General features: G+C 37.7%; 1 protein-coding gene across 1 annotated transcript; it reads right to left on the bottom strand.

Moving 5' to 3' along the window:
- Positions 1-908: 908 nt before the first annotated feature.
- On the bottom strand, positions 909-17,305 carry LOC122156732 (cytosolic beta-glucosidase-like). Its single transcript, XM_042811791.1, is given in 8 exon segments — positions 909-1,032; positions 1,692-1,839; positions 2,299-2,311; positions 2,313-2,396; positions 3,419-3,492; positions 7,275-7,502; positions 11,700-11,772; positions 17,252-17,305. Coding segments are annotated over 8 exon segments (798 nt in total).
- Positions 17,306-18,355: the final 1,050 nt, after the last annotated feature.

Genomic DNA, 18,355 nt, shown 5'->3' with positions numbered 1-18,355 from the left:
AAGGATTAAGACAGACAGGTAGTTTTTAAATGGCTGTTTAAATTAAGGCAATGAAATAAAAAATAAAAGCATAGCAGAAATAAAATAGAAGCAAAATGAAAACGGAAGAATGACTACCAAAAATATTAAACAAATACACAACATTCATGATTGTGATCACTTTGGACAAATATGACAGGAAAACTGGATGAACCAGTATTTAAAAATACATTCTACTTGATACATAGAGAGATGACCTCCTGCCTGTAAATTACATCAGAGAATGCTATCAGCAGATGGAAGGTAGAAATGGAATTTCTAGAAGATCTGAATATTGGACCAACTATGTTTGTATCAAAGTCAATAGTAAAGAAGCTTCTAAAAAATAATAAAAAAAAAAAGACAACAAAAACATACCAGCATTTAATACTGTTACCTATCATGACATAATGGCAAAAGCTGAGCTATAAAGGCTTAATAGACCAGTGCAGGAATGAATTATTACAGGGACCTCATTCTGGACAGCAGGTCATATTCTGAAAGGGTATATATATATACCCTTTATATATATATAATGGTCAGATACAATGGTGCACTTCACATCTTTCACAATGAGAAGCGTGTGTTGAGCATTTCTGAAGATCAGTGCTGGCTGCTTTGTTCAATTAATGGATGGTCCTACAACACTGAGTACATGAAATAGCATATGGAGAACCTCTTTATCTATTTCCATCCAAAGATGTGGAAACAAGATTAAAACTACTTGCTTTACTTTCTGCTAAACATTTTTTTTTCTAATGACATCACTTTACTCTGATTTATGTGAGTTTTAGCTTCAAGAATCACTGGTCATTGCTGAATGCAAATAAGCACAAAGGAAAATTACATAAAGTTAGAACAATTGATCTTTCAGCATATCAAACGGTACCTTATAAAATTTCCTGTAAATTCGGCCTGAAATACTCCCATTGTTGGCTGTCATCAAGTAGAGCAGGGTCACTTTGGGAAAACCCATTCTCGGTGATGTAAATTAGAGGGTTATTATATATATCCCTAGAACAAGAGAGCAGAAGTTTTATTCAGAACAGATGTAAGAAAGCCCATAAAATCAGATGCATTACCCTCTATCTTTTCTAAGCTAAAACTAAAACTAGTTTTCATCAAATTGCAGTGACCCTATTAACTTAATTTTCCATGAGCTGACCTTTTATGACTAACAATGGAAAAGCAAAACTGTGCAAATATCCATGAAGACAGTGAAATGACTTATTTTAATGAGAAGTCTAAAATATCTTTCCTGCATTAGCATCTGCTTATTGTGACTGCTCCTTAACCCCTTGGTACTGGCAGTCACCAGAAGTCCCATTGCCAGGGGTCGATCCATGCCAAGAATGCCTTACTGCTGGCATGAAAAAGATAATTTTTGGAGCTGAAAAGATGATAAAACACTGGTATTTCTTTTCAAACTGTAAAATAGCTATCAACTATAAAGGCAATAAGAAAACAATAAGGCTTTACTTTTTATAGCTGGCACACATGCATTAAATTAAGAATCCCAAGGTGACTTGTTTATTTATATCTTATACAATGTCTAACGCCATCCAGATGGGCTCCTCAAAAGAAAACAAATCACCAGTATTATTCGGTGGATTCTCAGATCCCCTTACTGGCCAGCTAGTAGTGGTTAAATTGTCCTGTGAGCCTTATGTCACACTTTGATATAATATAGAAGTCAGTATAAACCCCATGGTACTTCAGCGAGCCATAGACTCCCAATTGCAACAGACCAAGAGGGATCCATTATTTGCTCAGCCACACATGCCATTGAGACACTTAGCCTCTTGTCTGTGTTTTCTTGATCTTAAGTGAAACGATTCAGAGCAAAGAAGTCAGCAGTACATAAGGCCATCATTTTTAACTCTTTACTAAGTTCTAGAAGCCTTTACGATTAGTAACATTGAACTAAACATGTAGCAGGACTTTACAATGGCTTGATACCACAAATAAATACTGTCCTGACAAAGCTTTTTAAGGTAAAGGACATGTACCCTTCCTCATGGTTTGCTACTGAATTTATAGAAATGCTGCCAATCTGAGTTCAGAGCTATAGGCACAGGTCCATATTGTTTTCTCTAATTATCTTGACATAATTGTGCCAGGCTTTAGCATGAGCTTTTATCAAATTATGAACTGCCTTGTAAGTTCTGGTGCAAGATTCTGTTGTAGCAGGGGCTATACCTTTTCTACAACCATGTATAGCAACAAGATAAGGCTCATTAATAATGATCCAAAGCTTCACTCAGTCTTCAAATGCTTTGCAGCAATATTTTGCACAAATTATCAAAGCTCTGAATGATCATTTTAGATCTCCAACCACCTTCATCTTCTAAAAAAAACTGGAGTAAGTCAAAGCAATACTGTGAACAGGATGTAATTTTCCAGGTTACTAATTATTTGCTGTAATAATTGACTCCTGGAAATACTGCAAAGAATAAAGGGGTTAATTTATTAAGTTTATTACATTTTAACGCATAAAGAAACCACACTGCACATTTTTCTCTGTTATGAGATGCAAAAATTCTCTCTCAACTGTATGCTGACTACTGTGACAAGAGCCCAGAGTTGGCAAAAATGCTCAGCACACAACACATTTCATTCAGGCACATAAGATGGAACGAGGATGCAAATTTTCAAAATAGATCAGTGGACAGCAACTCCCCAGGAGAAAAATAATTCTGATTGGTGCTGGTCACATGAAAATATAATCCTTTCATTTTAATTCCCAAATGGCAGCCTAGCTGCATGTACAAGATCAAAATGCATTGGAAAAATCCTGGCACAAGAGTTGGACAGGTAGATTTGTTCTAATGAAAGAATTTCTCTCCTTGAGAAGTGTGTATTTTACAAAGTTTAGTTCCTTACTCAGCAAGGTAAGTAAGACGATCTTTCATGATTTGAACTTTGTTTGCTGGTAAGCTGCTTCCTCCAGGCTGTTCTTTTCTCTGTCACTCTCCATGCCAATATCAAGACAAAGAAGACACTACCAATGTGTTTAATACTTTGCAACAATGAGAATTCAATCATTTCCTCATTAGATAGGGCAACTTACCAAACCTAGGTGAGATTTACAACTTTTCATGGGGCTCTGGTATATTTTAGAGTTTGGGGTGCTGGTATATTTTAGAGTTTAACTACTAGCTCAAATGTCTTGGCAATAGTTTAGCCAAGCAACCAACTCTCTTCCTTTTACACCACCATTACACAGACTGCTCAATCCTTCTGGTGCCAAGAAGGATTTAGCTCACCTCCCTAAAATCTCATGACTTCCAACCTCACTTGTCCCCCTTGATAAGACAGAGTTCAGCTATAGTCTCTTGGATGCACTGTTAAAAGTGGCCAGCACTGGGGATGCATTTCTAGAGGCTTAAAGGGAATTCACCTTCTGTTCAGATTTAGTAGTGGTTGACATGAATATGTTTCCTAAAGGACTATTTTTATGCTGCTCCGAGTTCACTGCAAGTTTAAATATCAAAATACCTTAAGCTCTCACATAAGCATTTTTAATTTTACCTAAATCCAAACACAGCTACATTGCTTTTTAAGCCTTCTGAAAATATTAGATATTGCAAAACATATCATAAGCTCTGGTTCAAAGAGTATCAATTAGCATGCTCTTTTACTAGAACTATCTGGTTTAGTGAAATAATTGGAAAAGGCCAACAGTGGCCTTGAATTATTATTTGTTAAGCTACAAGGCTCCAGCCAGGAGTAGTTCTCCATCATGCTGGGGAATGGAGAAATCAGACAGCTTTTGCTTCAGAGACTTGGTCTAAATATACCAAAGTGTTGAAGAACCTTAGTGGGTTCTAGACTCCCACATATCCTAAAAAGACATAGCTGCTTAGGAAATGTCTATCTTGAGGATATGCTGCAAACATAAACAAAACTCCAAACTAAAAAATGATTTCTAAAGTTGAGAATGCAGTAGAAAGTAGGAGGAGAAATTAAGAGAGAATAAATTAATTGCACAGATCAACAAAATATAGGCCTATGAGATTGTGGATGGTTTGTATTATTATTACCAATGTGTGAACAAAAGATGTTTTAAATCCAAACAAGAAACCGTTTCATTAATAGATATGTCTGTATTACATCGTACTATGTATTTCCAGGGGTTTGTAGGTTCATCTTGGTGTGTATTGATATTTAAAAATATCAGCAGAGAATCCTGCATTAACTTCTTCTTAAAAAGACAATAATAAATTTCAGATTATCCTATCCTCAAGTTAAAACTTAAGGACTTGTGTCAAATGGCTTTTTTTTAAACACAGCATATACTGCAGCAATCAATTAAGAACCCAATATCTAGACAGTGACTTCTTGTAAACAAACATGTGCATACACATCCTTTAACACAGAAAGACTCAATAAGTGTGTTTACCATGTAATTCACAATAAATCTCACAGGTAGTTTGCTTTTCCATCCGAATATGTCACCAGAAGAACTGAACTTCTTAGGAGATATACATATGAGTCTCAGAAGGCACCCTCATAAAAAGAGAAGGAATTTACTGGAACTGTAATTTTTGATAATTCTTGCCATTTGCAACCCATTTAGTGTAAAACCAGTTTGTTTCTGTTATATTTTAACAGGGAATCATTTGATCTGGTTGTGTGTTAACTGTTGCTGAAAGAACTGCAAGGTTTACTACATAAATTGATTTGAGGAAAAAAAAAAAACAAACACAAACAGAACAAAAACAACAACAAAAAAAGCCTCTTCACTGGTACACGATCCCATTCTACCACATTGGGAATCATGCTTCTATGGGGGTTTTCTATTCTGATAATAGGTAATAGGGTTTTCTATTCTAATTTTCAGAGTAGCCTGATTTAGTTTTTATGGCTATATTTGTGGGTTATCTAAAAGCAGAAATACAGAAGAAATCTTTCTTCCAGGAAAGTGTACAGATAAGGGATTTTTGGAGACACAACAAAATTATGGGATTACAGTTATTAAGGAGCACTTTATCACTGGAAAATGAAGGATTATTCTTCTCTCCTTGCTATTGTTTTTCTCTCCCCATCTTGATTCCCTGTCTTAATGCTGAAATGAGGCAAAACATGCAACTCTCCAAGACTTAACAGCCTTCTAACTATGACTACTTCTGTCCTCCTCCACATCTGCACCGAGTGTATAGCAGACAACATTCTGCTCAGAACAGCTTTTAGGGCACAAGTAACGCTGCTAAAATACTTCTCAAACAAACTGTGCAAGTTTTAACCTAAAATCAGACACACCCTACAGCAGTGCTGCTTTAAGAGCCCCCACACCCATTGAGTTGGAAACAGAATGGTTTTAAAGGTTTTCAAATGTCCTCTGTTTTAGGTGTGAAATTGGTAGGGAATCTCTTGGTGTGAACAATTTTATTTGAAAGGACATTGCTCTAAGCTTTCTAATTCTTCACATGCTCTTTATAAAAATGTTTATATAGAAGATGATGGCCTTTCCATGCTAGGCAGCTACAATTGCTTCAACAGATCACTGCACAAGAGAAGTGAACTCCTGCCTAATGAAAGCTAGCCTACTTGGAGTTTCTCCAGTGCCCTTTCGCTAAATGTAAAGTTCATAATATTAATCAGGCAACTGCTTATACTACAGATCAAGTGAACATTTTCTGAAATTACAGCTGAGTTTTGTCAAAATTTTAGCTTCCCTTACCAAGTGTCTACTTGCTTTCTCCCAGTCTGACATCCGAGAAACAAAAGCCTGTTCAGTGGGTTGCTCAGTGATGTTGCACAGTGCCTGCAGCACTAGCTGAAGGAATATCAGGACAGGGAAGAAACTACAAGGACTCAGCCAAATTTAAATTCGTTGTGCCACAAAAAACATTCCAAGGGAAGTACAAGCTGTGCTAGTAAAAGTGGGCCACATATTGTAAACTTTGGTAGCAAAGGGAAGGCTTCCATTCAAGCCTCTACGGGATGCTGGCACAGTTTTTGCAGTCATGCTCTGCAGGGAAAATGGCTGGTTGGTCTGTTTACAGCAGATCCCCCAGCCCCCTCATTTGAATTCCTGAAACAAAAGCTCCTTCACTCTCTAGTGAGAAATGTAATCTGCAGGATGCAGAGGACAGACTGCTGCCTCTTGAATAGACAAGCTCTCCATGACCAAAATCTGCAGAAGAATATTGCTTCTACTTCCTAGCGCAGATCAGGATAACCTGACTGACATTTTCTAAAAAAAATTCTCCCTTTGTAGCCTTCCATCTTTGCAAGCTTCAAAACAATGAAAGAAAGGAATTATCAAGGTAAACATTGCCCCTGAAATGCAAAGCTACATATTTTCTTGATAGAATTGAGATTCAGAAGAGTAGGAGACAGAGCTAAGATTCAAAGGTTCATCCAAACATACTTTGCTTTTGTTTTTCCTGGAACATCATCCTCCCAGAATAAAGGAGACTTCAGCCAACTGCTTTTTCCCATCCTTCCTAGTTCAGCTTCAGTTGCTTTTATAACTCATAATTCTCCTTATTTCTTCTTTTTTCCATTCCTTATTTTTTGCAGGGAAAAGTACCATTTCCTTTCTTTTCCAATAAGTCATCTTCATCTTTTCCCCAGTCTATGCCAAAGGAATTAAAATTAAATCAGATGTGCAACAGATTCTATACCTGACATCTAGTAACCCAGCTGGCTTGTTTATATGTTATATCACTTTATGCTTAGACTTCTGCATCATCTGTTGAGATTGTGAAAATTCTCTTCAGAGTGTGGGCTGGCTTGTTTTGTCATAGACATAGCTATTAGCTGAGCCTAAAGAATCCCCTGTAATGTTCTAAAGAAAATATCTGGAAAAATTATGTCCCTCTTATTATAAAACTGTCAACAAGAAGTTCATTACATCAGAGTATTCTGATAACCTATCTAAATCTATTTGCCAAGTAAGAGACTTCTCCATTGTAAGCCATCCAAAAATATCCTCATGGCTAGGATTCTTGTAACTAAAAACATTCTGATGTAGCAAAATGATTTAGAGTAACAATTAAACTGATGTAAGCAAAAATACATAGGAAACATAATATTAATCCTATCCCAAAAGATTGTGCTATCCAAAGGGATCTAGAATATTAATTAGTAAGTTGTTGCAAACCTATAAAAAATCATCCCATAATTACTCTGAAAAAAGTTGCAATTTCAAAGCTACACTGCAGAATAGCTTACTGGATTAATTATGCCAGACTGCAGCAATAACCTTGAATTAAAGCTGCAACCTTCTATTTTTAAGAAACAATTGCCTTTCTGGTTGATGAAACCTGTCGTCCCATCAGGTAACAGACGTGACCAGGAAAGAGAAAAGCGATAATGAGTCAATCCAAGCTGTTTGATACATTTCAAATCTTCCTCCCACAGAGTGTAGCTGCCACAAGCTACATCACCAGTCTGGTTCTTGAAAACTCGATCTCCTCCCTGATGGGTGAATGTGCCCCAGACATTAAGGCCCCTTCCATCTGTATTCCAGCCTTCTGTTTGAAAAACAAAACTTGGTTGTTACACTTTTGACATGAGAAAGCATATGTTGAATGTAAATATTTATCACAAAGTAGGCACAAGAACCTCAGAATCCTAAGAGAAAAGCTAGTGGTATTCCCTTCCCCCTCCTCATATAATTTAAAGTAGCTAGGAACTTTCAAGCATTAGTATATATTTGCACTAGGTTTTGCATTTATTCATATTTTTGCTAGCTGCTAATTATTTGAAAATCCTGTTTCTAAAAGCACTCGGAGTTCTGACACACTTCGTATTTCCTTAGCCAAAAATCTGATGTTTGCAACTCTGGAGATATTACAGGTTTTCACAAAGGGCATTTTCTAACACAGCTTCCATCCATAAATGTAAAAGATCAGTCCATATCAAAGAAAGCCTTTAGGGTACAAGAAATACATCCAACAAATAGGCACTTATGGCTTTCTAGATGTCCTTTGAAAATCCTGACAGTCTGTTAAAAAGAAAGGAATGCCATTATGAGCTATGGCCCTAGGCATATACAGGCTGAATTAATAACACAGCTCTGCAAAACTTCTGCTTTTTGCCTAGCCAAATGTTCACAGAAATGAATTTTAAATGTTCAAAATCCCCGCACCATTTTCTTCACTCTCATAGACTGGAGAAATTTCTTTGCAATTCCAAAACAGAGGCAGTGAGATTATCTTTAAAATATTCAAAATCTCACTGTTGTCTGAGATCACACATTCTTAACATTACATACTATTGAAGCCAAACAGATGTACCTTCCTTCCTGATGAGTTTCTTTGTCTTTCCAGAGCAATGCTGTAGCAGAGGTAAACATTCCATTTTTAATGTGGAGAGCTCTGTAAACTTAAACTCCTGCAAAGTGTGATTTTATCATGAAATCCAAATGACCCCATGATGTCCAAGCACATTCACCAGCAAGATTTTTCAGAGCTCCAGTAAATGCTCTGTTACAGTTTTACTCTCTAAAAACTAAAATGACATTGTGTGTTAAAATCACGTATAAATTAAATATCAGTTGGGTTGTAAGATTAATAACTATATAATAGCTACATATCAATCCTCAATAAAAGTGTTTTAATAATCAATTAGTATCATAGAAATTAGAGATGGAGGAGAACTATTAGGAGGTCATTGAGTCCATCCCCTGCCAACGCAAGATTGCTCCCTTAAGTATATTCAGTACTTAATACACATCTGTCTTATTAAATCTAAGTTTAATGCAAGGTTAAGCATATTGAAGACACTTAATTTAAAGCATTACTAAAATTTGTAATATCCCTTCTGTAACCTAGCTTTTCAAAGATCATTGTCACATTTCATGTTCTTTACAGAATTTTATTGCAGCACGTGAACACTGATACATCCACATTTGGTTGGTCAGTCAATTAAACTCTTATGTGGGACAACCTTCAAAGTAGGTCAAATTTTAGATCCAGGCAGCTTGAGTTTCTCGTTATCTCAGACTTTATCATAGATCTTGTGCTCAGTGTGCACGCTCCTCAGAAAAATGCCATACTGTAAGTTTTCCTGTCCTGCTTTCGATTTTAAATATGCCTGCAAAAATAAATTTCAGAGGAGTGCATGTAATAACAATTAATAGTAGTTCTTTTGTGATACTTAGAACTTGGAAGCCCTTAAGAGCAAGCTTCCACATCAGTGCTATAAGCTATAGCTCCTTTTCACCACGGTGGGGTGAAGGGAAGCCAAAAGCTCCCAGACTGGGCACCTAAGACACTTTTATTTAAGAATAAGCAGCTAGTGCAAATGCTGTGCCATTGCTTTTTTGCCTGCCTTCCTCCAGCAAAGGAGATGGGTGGGAGGGGGAAAGCACTTGATTTCTAGCAGACTGCCAGTACTTCTCTGGTGGTCACTAGTGGCTATAAAGCCCTGACTGGGGCTATGTAAACCAACCCACTTTTTCAGTGAGCCTCTCTGTACAGTGCTGAGTACCCAAGCTAGCTAAATAAAGTGCAGGAAGCAATCTAGCCCAGGCAACAGAGAACTCAACACACACTAAGATACCCTGCTGAGACACAATTAGCCTGCACAGAGCTCTGCTCTGCTTCAGCTAGCTTCAATGAACTGAGCCTGCTCCTCTAAGCTTGCTCAGAAACCTTAGCGCTGTGCTGCACCTCTTACTGTAGACATACCCTGAGTTTTAGTGAACTTCCGGGCCAGGAAAAACACTGATGGGGAAACTGATTTTACATTTCAAATACATAGGGGAGGCTTAGCTACCAAATCCTTATGTGTCAGTATAATATGTCAATAAATGATGAATATGATGATGGCCATGATGAAATGTGATGCATGTTCCCCATTCTCTGCAATTATCACAATGGAATAAGAGAAAATTATTTTCCTTTTAAGTGGAGCTAGTGAAACAGGGCTATTACTTATCAGATTATTTGAGTTTTCATATACTTTGCAAGTTTGCTTTTCCTCTAAATTAACTATGTTTTCATCCTCTGGTGTGAAATTTTCTTGGCTTTTTCTCTGCCCAAAAGGTAAAATTTTGTTTGAATTAATGTAGCTCAACTATTTGGCATAAGAAAGAAGTGAAGAAAAACACTTTTATCATTACAAGAATTTTTTGAAACTTTTCCCTCTCTTCAAAAAAAAAAAAACAAAAAAAAGAAACAACAACAACAAAAAAAAAAAAACCAACAAAAAAAAACCCAAAACTAAAGCAGGGAGTTGAAATTTAGCATAGAAATGGCCCTCAGTAAGAAGAAGTGCCTTTGAGTGTTCTGCTGCAAATTGATTTTGATTTGACTGAGTCATGAACCTCTGAAATCTGCACTTTGAGCATGCAGAGTACAATTGGTATGATTTTTTAACACTTTGAAATATACAGAGTGAATAAGGTTGTGCTGTGCATAAATACATAGCTGACAGTGAAAAGAAAGTAGCCTATCAGCCTTTGCCTCATCCACTGTGGATCTTGTGATACATGCAGCAACCGAGTTTGGACTCTACAAGAACTATTGCTTCAATCATGCTGCCTTTAAGTCAAAAGCTGCACAGCTTCCACAGCTTTCAGGAGGAGAAATTCCCTGTTGAGTTTCTTACTTCAGTGGGAAAGGGGTCATTTGAGTAGTGTCTAGACCACATTATAGATTTTTTTTTTTAACATCTCTCCCACTCAGAAGCCTTAGGAAAGCTCATTAAAAATACATTAAGAGAACATTATAGTTGCACTTCCAGCCACTCAAAAGGCAGGAAATTATAATGTCCTTCCGTATGCGCACACAATTCACATTTTAAGAATTAGTTAGCAAAGCTGTGCGCGTTGCTGGACTCGAGTTAGGACCTGGCCCAGAATATTGATTCCCAGGGAAGAGCAGGCTGTTCAAGACATTAGGTGAAATGAGCAGAGGTTGTTAAAAGGTTCCAGGCCTGAGTAAGTATTCTCACTTTCAGCAATAAGCAAGAGCTAAAGGCTACATCCTCAAAGACAATTTTAGATCTACAGCTCCCATTTAGTCACTGAAATCAATGGGAGCACAGTGCCAGTATGCTGCAGGGTATAATGTGAGAAAATCAGATCTATATGTGTTTTAGTGGTCTCTAAACACACATTTATGAAGAGGGAATGGTTGGGGGCTTAGAGCTGTCAGTGTCCCTGTACCTTGTGGGTTTGCATTCCCTACTCTGCCACATAGATTTTTACCATGCTGGGCAAACTGCTTTATCGGTGCCACCATTCAGTTTGGAACATGACACGTGTCAGGAGTCTCAGTAAGTCCTGCTGTTAACCTCCCAGCTCTCTGTTTTTCACATTCCTTGAAGACTCCTCACTGAGGACCCCCATGAGTACTGACATCTACTAGGTAGTTCTCATGCCCTGTTTTGGAATAGCCAATAGTAACCTTCCTAAATTAATTCTAGAAAAGGAAAGAAAAGCTAATGGGAATATTACTTATTTCTTTTTTTTTCCTCTTTTTTTTTTTTTTCTTCCCTTTTCTTTTTTTCCCTTCACTCTCAGTAGATAGTGGAAGCTCCTCCCCATTTCCAATTCCTAACCATACAGTTCTGAGATTTGTAAAATCTTTTACCCTCTTCTTACTGCTCGGGCCAGAAGCGTTTAAATGGAAGTGCTACATGTATTTGCATTAGATATAGCATCTATGCAATGAAGGAGAGATCTCTCCTTCCCTAACTATTTGGCATTTAAAAATTGACACCTTCAATTTGAAATGCTGCTGTAGCTGCATCCCAAGCAAATCCAGCTGGAAAAGCAATATCCTCCAGCAGCAGCTGCAGAGGAGAGGCGAATACACAGCATTATGTGATGCTATGGAGATGCGGGCCTCATTTGCAGACAACAGTTTCTGGCTCGATCACTCTTGCACTTGTTACAAGCAGATTCTATACTGAAGACAAAAATAAACCCTGTGCAGCTTCACAGGCTGAAGGGCAAGATATGCACTTTGCATATCTCAGGATTAGAGCAGAGAAGTTCAGTCACTAACAGTGGAAGTGAAGAAGGCTGCAGTGGAAAAGCCTACAGTGGTCACAGTGAAAGGGCTTCACTAACATACAGAGCAGGTGCCTCTTCTCCTCCCTCTTTTCCCCCACTGCCAGAGGGGTTTGTGGACCCTTAACACAATGTATATCCTTCAGAAAACAGGCAAAGGCTCATTTCCATCCCTTCCTAGCTTCAAAAAGCAGCAGCTTCTCTGCCCTTCTCACATCAAATGTATATCTTTTTTCTCTGTCCACACCAAAAAAATTGGTCTATCCATGCTGCAATGGATAAGAAAGGCTGTTTTAGCCACCAAGTGTTTAGCAATGGAAATCACTGAGTAGAAGAGAAAGGTTTATGTGGGAGTACAGGCAGAAGAGCTATCTTTCTCTTTCCTTGAAGTCTCATGGATACTCATTTTTTTCATAGAGAAGCAGCGACAACTTTATGGCATGTGTGCCAGGACAAACATCTGCAGGGCAGCCCCTGGGTCCTCTCCTCTGCCTCCTGTCAGCGCTGTACCTGCTGCCCTGTCACAGGCTGAGCAGGAAGTAGCCACAGGAGAGCTGGCTAAGCAGTAACAAGTGGGATGGACTGAAAGGAGTTGACTGCCCCTTTCCAGCAAACTGCAACACCTGGCGCACTAGATGGCACTACTGTAATTTTTTTATTATTATTTATCTTCATTATTATTATTTTGAGTTAGAGAAGTTTTCTTCCCATTTATTATGTTATTAAAGCCACACTGCTTTTACCAAGGTCAATATTTGCACTAATTGGACCGTCAGATGATAACGCACACCCTTCCGAGAAATATTCACAACTTAAAAGTCAACTCATTAGCAAAATGAAAGCCTTTGCAGAGATACAGAGAAGCTGATTTAAATCCAAAGTGCATGTTAGAACCAGACAGCGCAGATGCAGTGCAAAATGAATCAGACTTTCACAGCAGGCATGTGTTTCCTCAAGTGTCTTTCAAAGGAGAGGTAAAAGCATTATGAATACAAAGGAACAAGGAGGGAAATGAGGCACAGCATACCAACTTGTTCACAAAACACACAATGACGTATATGGTAGGCAGACATGCCCCTTACACATTTCATAGAGATAACTGAAAACCAATGCAATTAATGGGTTAATGTTCTCTGTTGGAATCAGCCTCCTCAGGCTTTCACATGCAAGCTATTGGACAGCTAACAGTAAAACACACTGGGGACATCTTAAACCATGATTAATAGGTATTAATGAACCAGAGTAATTATACATGTTTTTTGCATCACTAATGTTATTGGTAGGTACTTTTTAAAACCTAAGTGACATTAATTATTTTCCCAGAAAATCATGCAATTCAATTTCACGAAAGATATAACAAATACGGAGCTCAGTAACATGGGGGAGGGGGCAGGCAGGAGATTGTAGCAATAAAAACCCAATAAAAAGTTTTATAAAAATGTTTAACCATAAAAACAAGGCTAAAAAGTGTCACTGATGATTCCCAGGCAGGAATCAACATAGGCATAGATGGGTTTTAGGAGAGACTGAGTGGGTGAAAGATATTCCATAAGCAGTCTGGTCTGGGGAAGAGTGAACAAAATTTGCGTCAGAGGTTAAGGTAGGTTCAGAGTAATGAGATAGCAGACTATGTCAGATAAGTAGGCAGATACTGACAGATGCAGAGCTTCAAAATTCAGAGAAGCTGAGTTTATAGCAGCTAATCTCCATCTTTTCTGGCAACCCAATTCCTATATTTGTGACCTCATTTTGGGTTGTATTTCTGGATTTGTGAACCCATTTCCGGTTGCAGATGTGGGACTTGCAGTTATATCTCCATTAGATCCACTTCATGTCATGGCCCTTAGGATGCATGCCTGGCTCCTCACGAAACCTTATTTCTCTGGCAATTTTCCCCACATAGAGTAAACAGTCTCACTTCACCCTAAAATTCAGTGATTCACTGCTCCATTGTTTTTTTCTAACACCTACAAACACAAAACATTAAGAGAAGCCAGTAATACCTAGACATCATTTTTTTCAATACAAGAGTTAGTTTAGTGTAGTGTTTTGGCTGGCTGGTTTTTTAAACATTTGCTCTGACAGAGACTATATGTAATTTAAAAAGCTCAATTAAGGTATTCCAAGGAAAAACTGAGTAGTTCTTGGACATTGAAAACACTTGGATAAAGACAGTTTTGGCAAGTCAATAAAAATCAAGAGTAATTGGGTCTGATGCCAAGAGTTGGCAGCCCATCTTTACAAAATGCTAGGCGTTGTATCAAGGTGAAAGGTGAACAGGTTTTGGTTCTGGCCTCTTAGAACACATGGGATTGATTATTATCAGACTATATTGTCAAGATGGGTTCTTCCTGACTGAATCTCTGTTTCCTATCTACGTATTATAAATATGTTTAATAATATTTACCGTGTAATTTAGAAATTAATCTTTGAAAAGGTGGTGAAAATTAAAGTCTTTCTCCTAAAACAGTACACTGTGCAGAAACAGAAGAAGAATATAGTTACTTTGGAAGTGCACTTCTCCAAAACAGTTGAAGATAGAAGTTCACGTATTTTGCAAGTTGTCTTTGAAACTGCTACTCATAGATTTAGCTTCCTTCCCTGGCAGCATAATGGACCAGCTATTGAGGAAAAACATTAACTAAAACACTTTGAAGTCTACCAGACAAAGTCAATTTTTTAAATAGTAATACAAAACTAATGAACGGGCAGCACAAGTTATACTGTCATGTGTCTGAATAGTAGCAGTACACAGTTTTCTTCAGGACATTTTAGCAACAAGCTTGGCTGTTCTCAATTACATTACAGGGATTCTTTCCACCTTGCACTGTTGCTGCAGCAGAGGACTTCCAACTTTGATAATCTAAATTGAGCCTTAATTAAAACCCTCTACTGGACTGTTGATTAGGATTTCTTCTCCTGTCTGCAATGTGTCAAAATACTGTTCTCAAGCTTAAATCAAATTGGAAATGAACTCTCATGGTGACTGAAATGAAGGGTGATGACAAACAATGAAGGGTAATGATAAACAATAACTTTGAAGGGAGGCATTTAGTGCAGTACACAGAGATTAGTATTACTTCTGATCTCATTTAATAGCTTCAATAATGAGTTAGAAGAGGGAGTAAATGGTACATTAATGAAATCTGCAGATCTATTAAACTAGGAGGAGCTGAGCATACTGCCGAAAATGGAGAAATAATACAAGGGGTCATGGCAAGATTAGAAACACAGGCAGAATGTTGTAATGAGATTCAGTTTAGAAAACAGAAGAGTAATATTTGGGTAAAAAAGATCAGCAGACAATTACAGGTATACACCTGACATTTGGGCAGAACTGATAAGGACTGAGCAGCGATGACTAAACTTTAAGTAGCTCTTCAGTGTAAACACTTCTACCATTAGCTCCCCTCTGCACTGAATCTGAGCACTGACAAAACAAACTATCAGTCAGATATTCAGAGACTTTGCAACTACAGATTTTTTTTTTCCATGAAGAAAAAGAAGTAAGCCATCCACTTCACAGAGCATTGTCCTTCATGGAGTGAATGACATAACTGCAAACCGCTGGCTAAAAAATAGTAAAAGCATGAGACTGAAGAAACAAAATATTATCCCACTGCTTCTGGTAATTTTATCATGTGGTTTGTTTTTTTATTATTATTATTTTTTTATATATTGCTTAGGAAACTTCCAGTGCAATTCTATCTGATATGAACTTTCCAATACTGTGCAATATATGTGCACAATATGTTGGAGAGCTAAAGCTAGTAGTGAGCAAGTTAATTCCACTTGAAGAGCTCCCAGAAATTATTCTTGCTGAGAATCACAGTATGCAAGTTACAGTGGAGTGCCAAGTTAATGTTATATCACTGCCTGTATCAGAGAGTTTCGGCAATTCAGCATGGCACAGCATTAGGATGTAGAGTATGTATGTGAAGTGATATTCCATATTGGCCATCAGTCATCAAAAGTCCTTGGTAGTTCTTGGCTGATGACAGATTCGTTCTTTATTGCTGAGTGCCTCCATACAGAATTTTTAAGTGGGCTGGGCCACTCAGGAGTTTGTCACTGTCACAACATTACAACCCAGCACTACCTGTGCAAGGAGCAAGGCGTTGATCCATAGCTTTAAATTTGCACGCTTCGGTAGAAAAATTGGCAGAAGTCTTCTCATATAAAACCATGCTCTATTCTACCTGTATCTCTGCATGTCCTGCCATTCCACATCCCTGGATTATGTACCTGCCTAGGAAATAGGCTGAAAACCAATGAGCCATCATGTAAAAATGTAGGTCTTTAAAAAGGAGAAGGATTTACATGAGGGCTGTTCCAAAAATAATGCCTCCTATTTTGTGTACTCACAATGATGAGGGCAGACGTTGGTGGTAAGACAGTAGAGGTTGAACCTTTCCATCAATATTCTATTACATTTTGTTTCTTTGTGACAGATGGCAGCAGAGGGGCAGTTTCAGAACGGCATCTGACATGGAAGCGTGGATGAAGCAAAGATGTGCCACTGAAAAAATAGCACCCACTGACATTCATTAATGCTTGATGAACATTTATGGAGACCAAAGAGCAGAAGTGAGCACAAGTGAAGCAGTGGGTGATACATTTCAGCAATGGCGGCAGCAGCAGCATGAAAGATGAGTCATTCTGGATAGCCACATAGATTTGCAGTATTGCAGCAAGCAAGTTCTTGTTCACTGGCAAAAATACATTGTTAATGGTTTTGACTTTTGAAAATTAGCGTTTTATAGCTGAGAATTTATTCTAGCAGATACTGTTATCGTGCTCTTCGCATCTGATGTATTTTCCATGGAAACAAATAGGAGGCATTACTTTTGGAGTGACCTCCATTTATAAAACCAACAAAAAGTACAGTATGTACATGTGGACATGAGGAAAGTTTCATTCTCCCTTGAGAATGAAACTTTTTTGTTTCATCTCTTCTTTGTTGCTCCAGGGAGAGCTGTCTTAAGTTTTCCAGAAGTCCAGTCTCAAGACATTTGTAGAAACTGCCTACTGGCAGTTTCCTGATGTGATTTTGCTGGGAAAATACCTGCTATGGCTAATCAGATTGGTTGCAATTGGTTAGGATGATGTTGGGATGATTTTTAACTAAACTTTTAACACTTTTAAAACAGAAGGCCCAGAAGTCTTAGATACATGTGAAAGCAGTGCAATTTCCTGTTCAACTCACAGATTCATTGGCTAATTCTTCACAGAGCTGAATATGCAAAATCATGCACATACCACCTTCACTGCACACACCAACTTCTGTTCTGTTTCAAAACCAGTATGAGCCATTTTTTCCCCACTATGTACACTTTGAAAGCCCAGCATCTTATTCAAGCTTTGCCTGACTTTGGAACATTATCCAGGTGTCCATAGGAATGCAAATGTGGAGGCTGAATGTGACTCTCTTGAAAATGTTGGCTTAGAACCTGGCTGTTTTGATGCTTCCCCTATGTTGCTGCAACTGTGCCCTGAGAGGGAGAGATGTGAGCTCCAGCCACAGCACACAGCGTCAAAAAGCTGAGATATCTGAGGTTCTACATGAATGATGCAGCATTGTCCTTAATAGCCTAGCAACTGATCTCCATGGAAATCACCTACAAGATTCAACTGAATTTGATGGAAAAAAACAACTTTTTTGAGAATACACAGCTAAATAAGTGGTTTATAGTGGTGTTACAACTGATGGATAGCCTGAAAAGTAAGTCCAATTATATTGGATTATATATATATATACACACACACATATATTAAAAAAGTCCTATTACATTAGACATCAGAGAATACACTCATAGGAGACATATTGTGAGTGCTAATACTTGCAAATGCTTCAAGCAAGATGTATGAAACTACACAAAAAAGCAAAAATCAAAATTCTCATATACACTTGGTTTTAAAAATTTGAATGTCACTTCACTTTTTTTTTTAAGTTCTTAGAAGATTGTTTTGCTGAAACATTAGTAACCCAGAAAAAATACTATTTTGTATTTTTTTTAACCTTTTAGATATTTATGTATTTATTTACTTCAACACATGCCTAGAATAAGGTAGAAAGGATTCTGTTCAGATTGATTTTGTACTGGGGATATACTGAGTAAACCCAGTCATTTCATCATTTATGATGTATATAAAGTCCTGTAAAGTCCCACATTTTGTTTTCAGAATTAGCCAGAAATAGCGAGACTAGGTTTTATGGCACTGAAACTGTATCTTTCATTTTCTTTTCTTATAGGAATGCTGTTTCTAATGTCACTGACTATGACTAATGACATTGACTATGACTTTAGCAAATATGCTTGAAAAGCTTCTTCCACCAGTCAGGATTAAGAAATCCCATTATAC

This window comes from Centrocercus urophasianus, unplaced genomic scaffold (genome assembly GCF_019232065.1).
Source record: "Centrocercus urophasianus isolate 14NV4802_14NV808 unplaced genomic scaffold, USGS_Curo_1.0 seq_13, whole genome shotgun sequence".
In the NCBI taxonomy this organism is placed as follows: Eukaryota; Metazoa; Chordata; class Aves; order Galliformes; family Phasianidae; genus Centrocercus; species Centrocercus urophasianus.
This window is presented reverse-complemented; position numbering and strand designations above follow the sequence as displayed.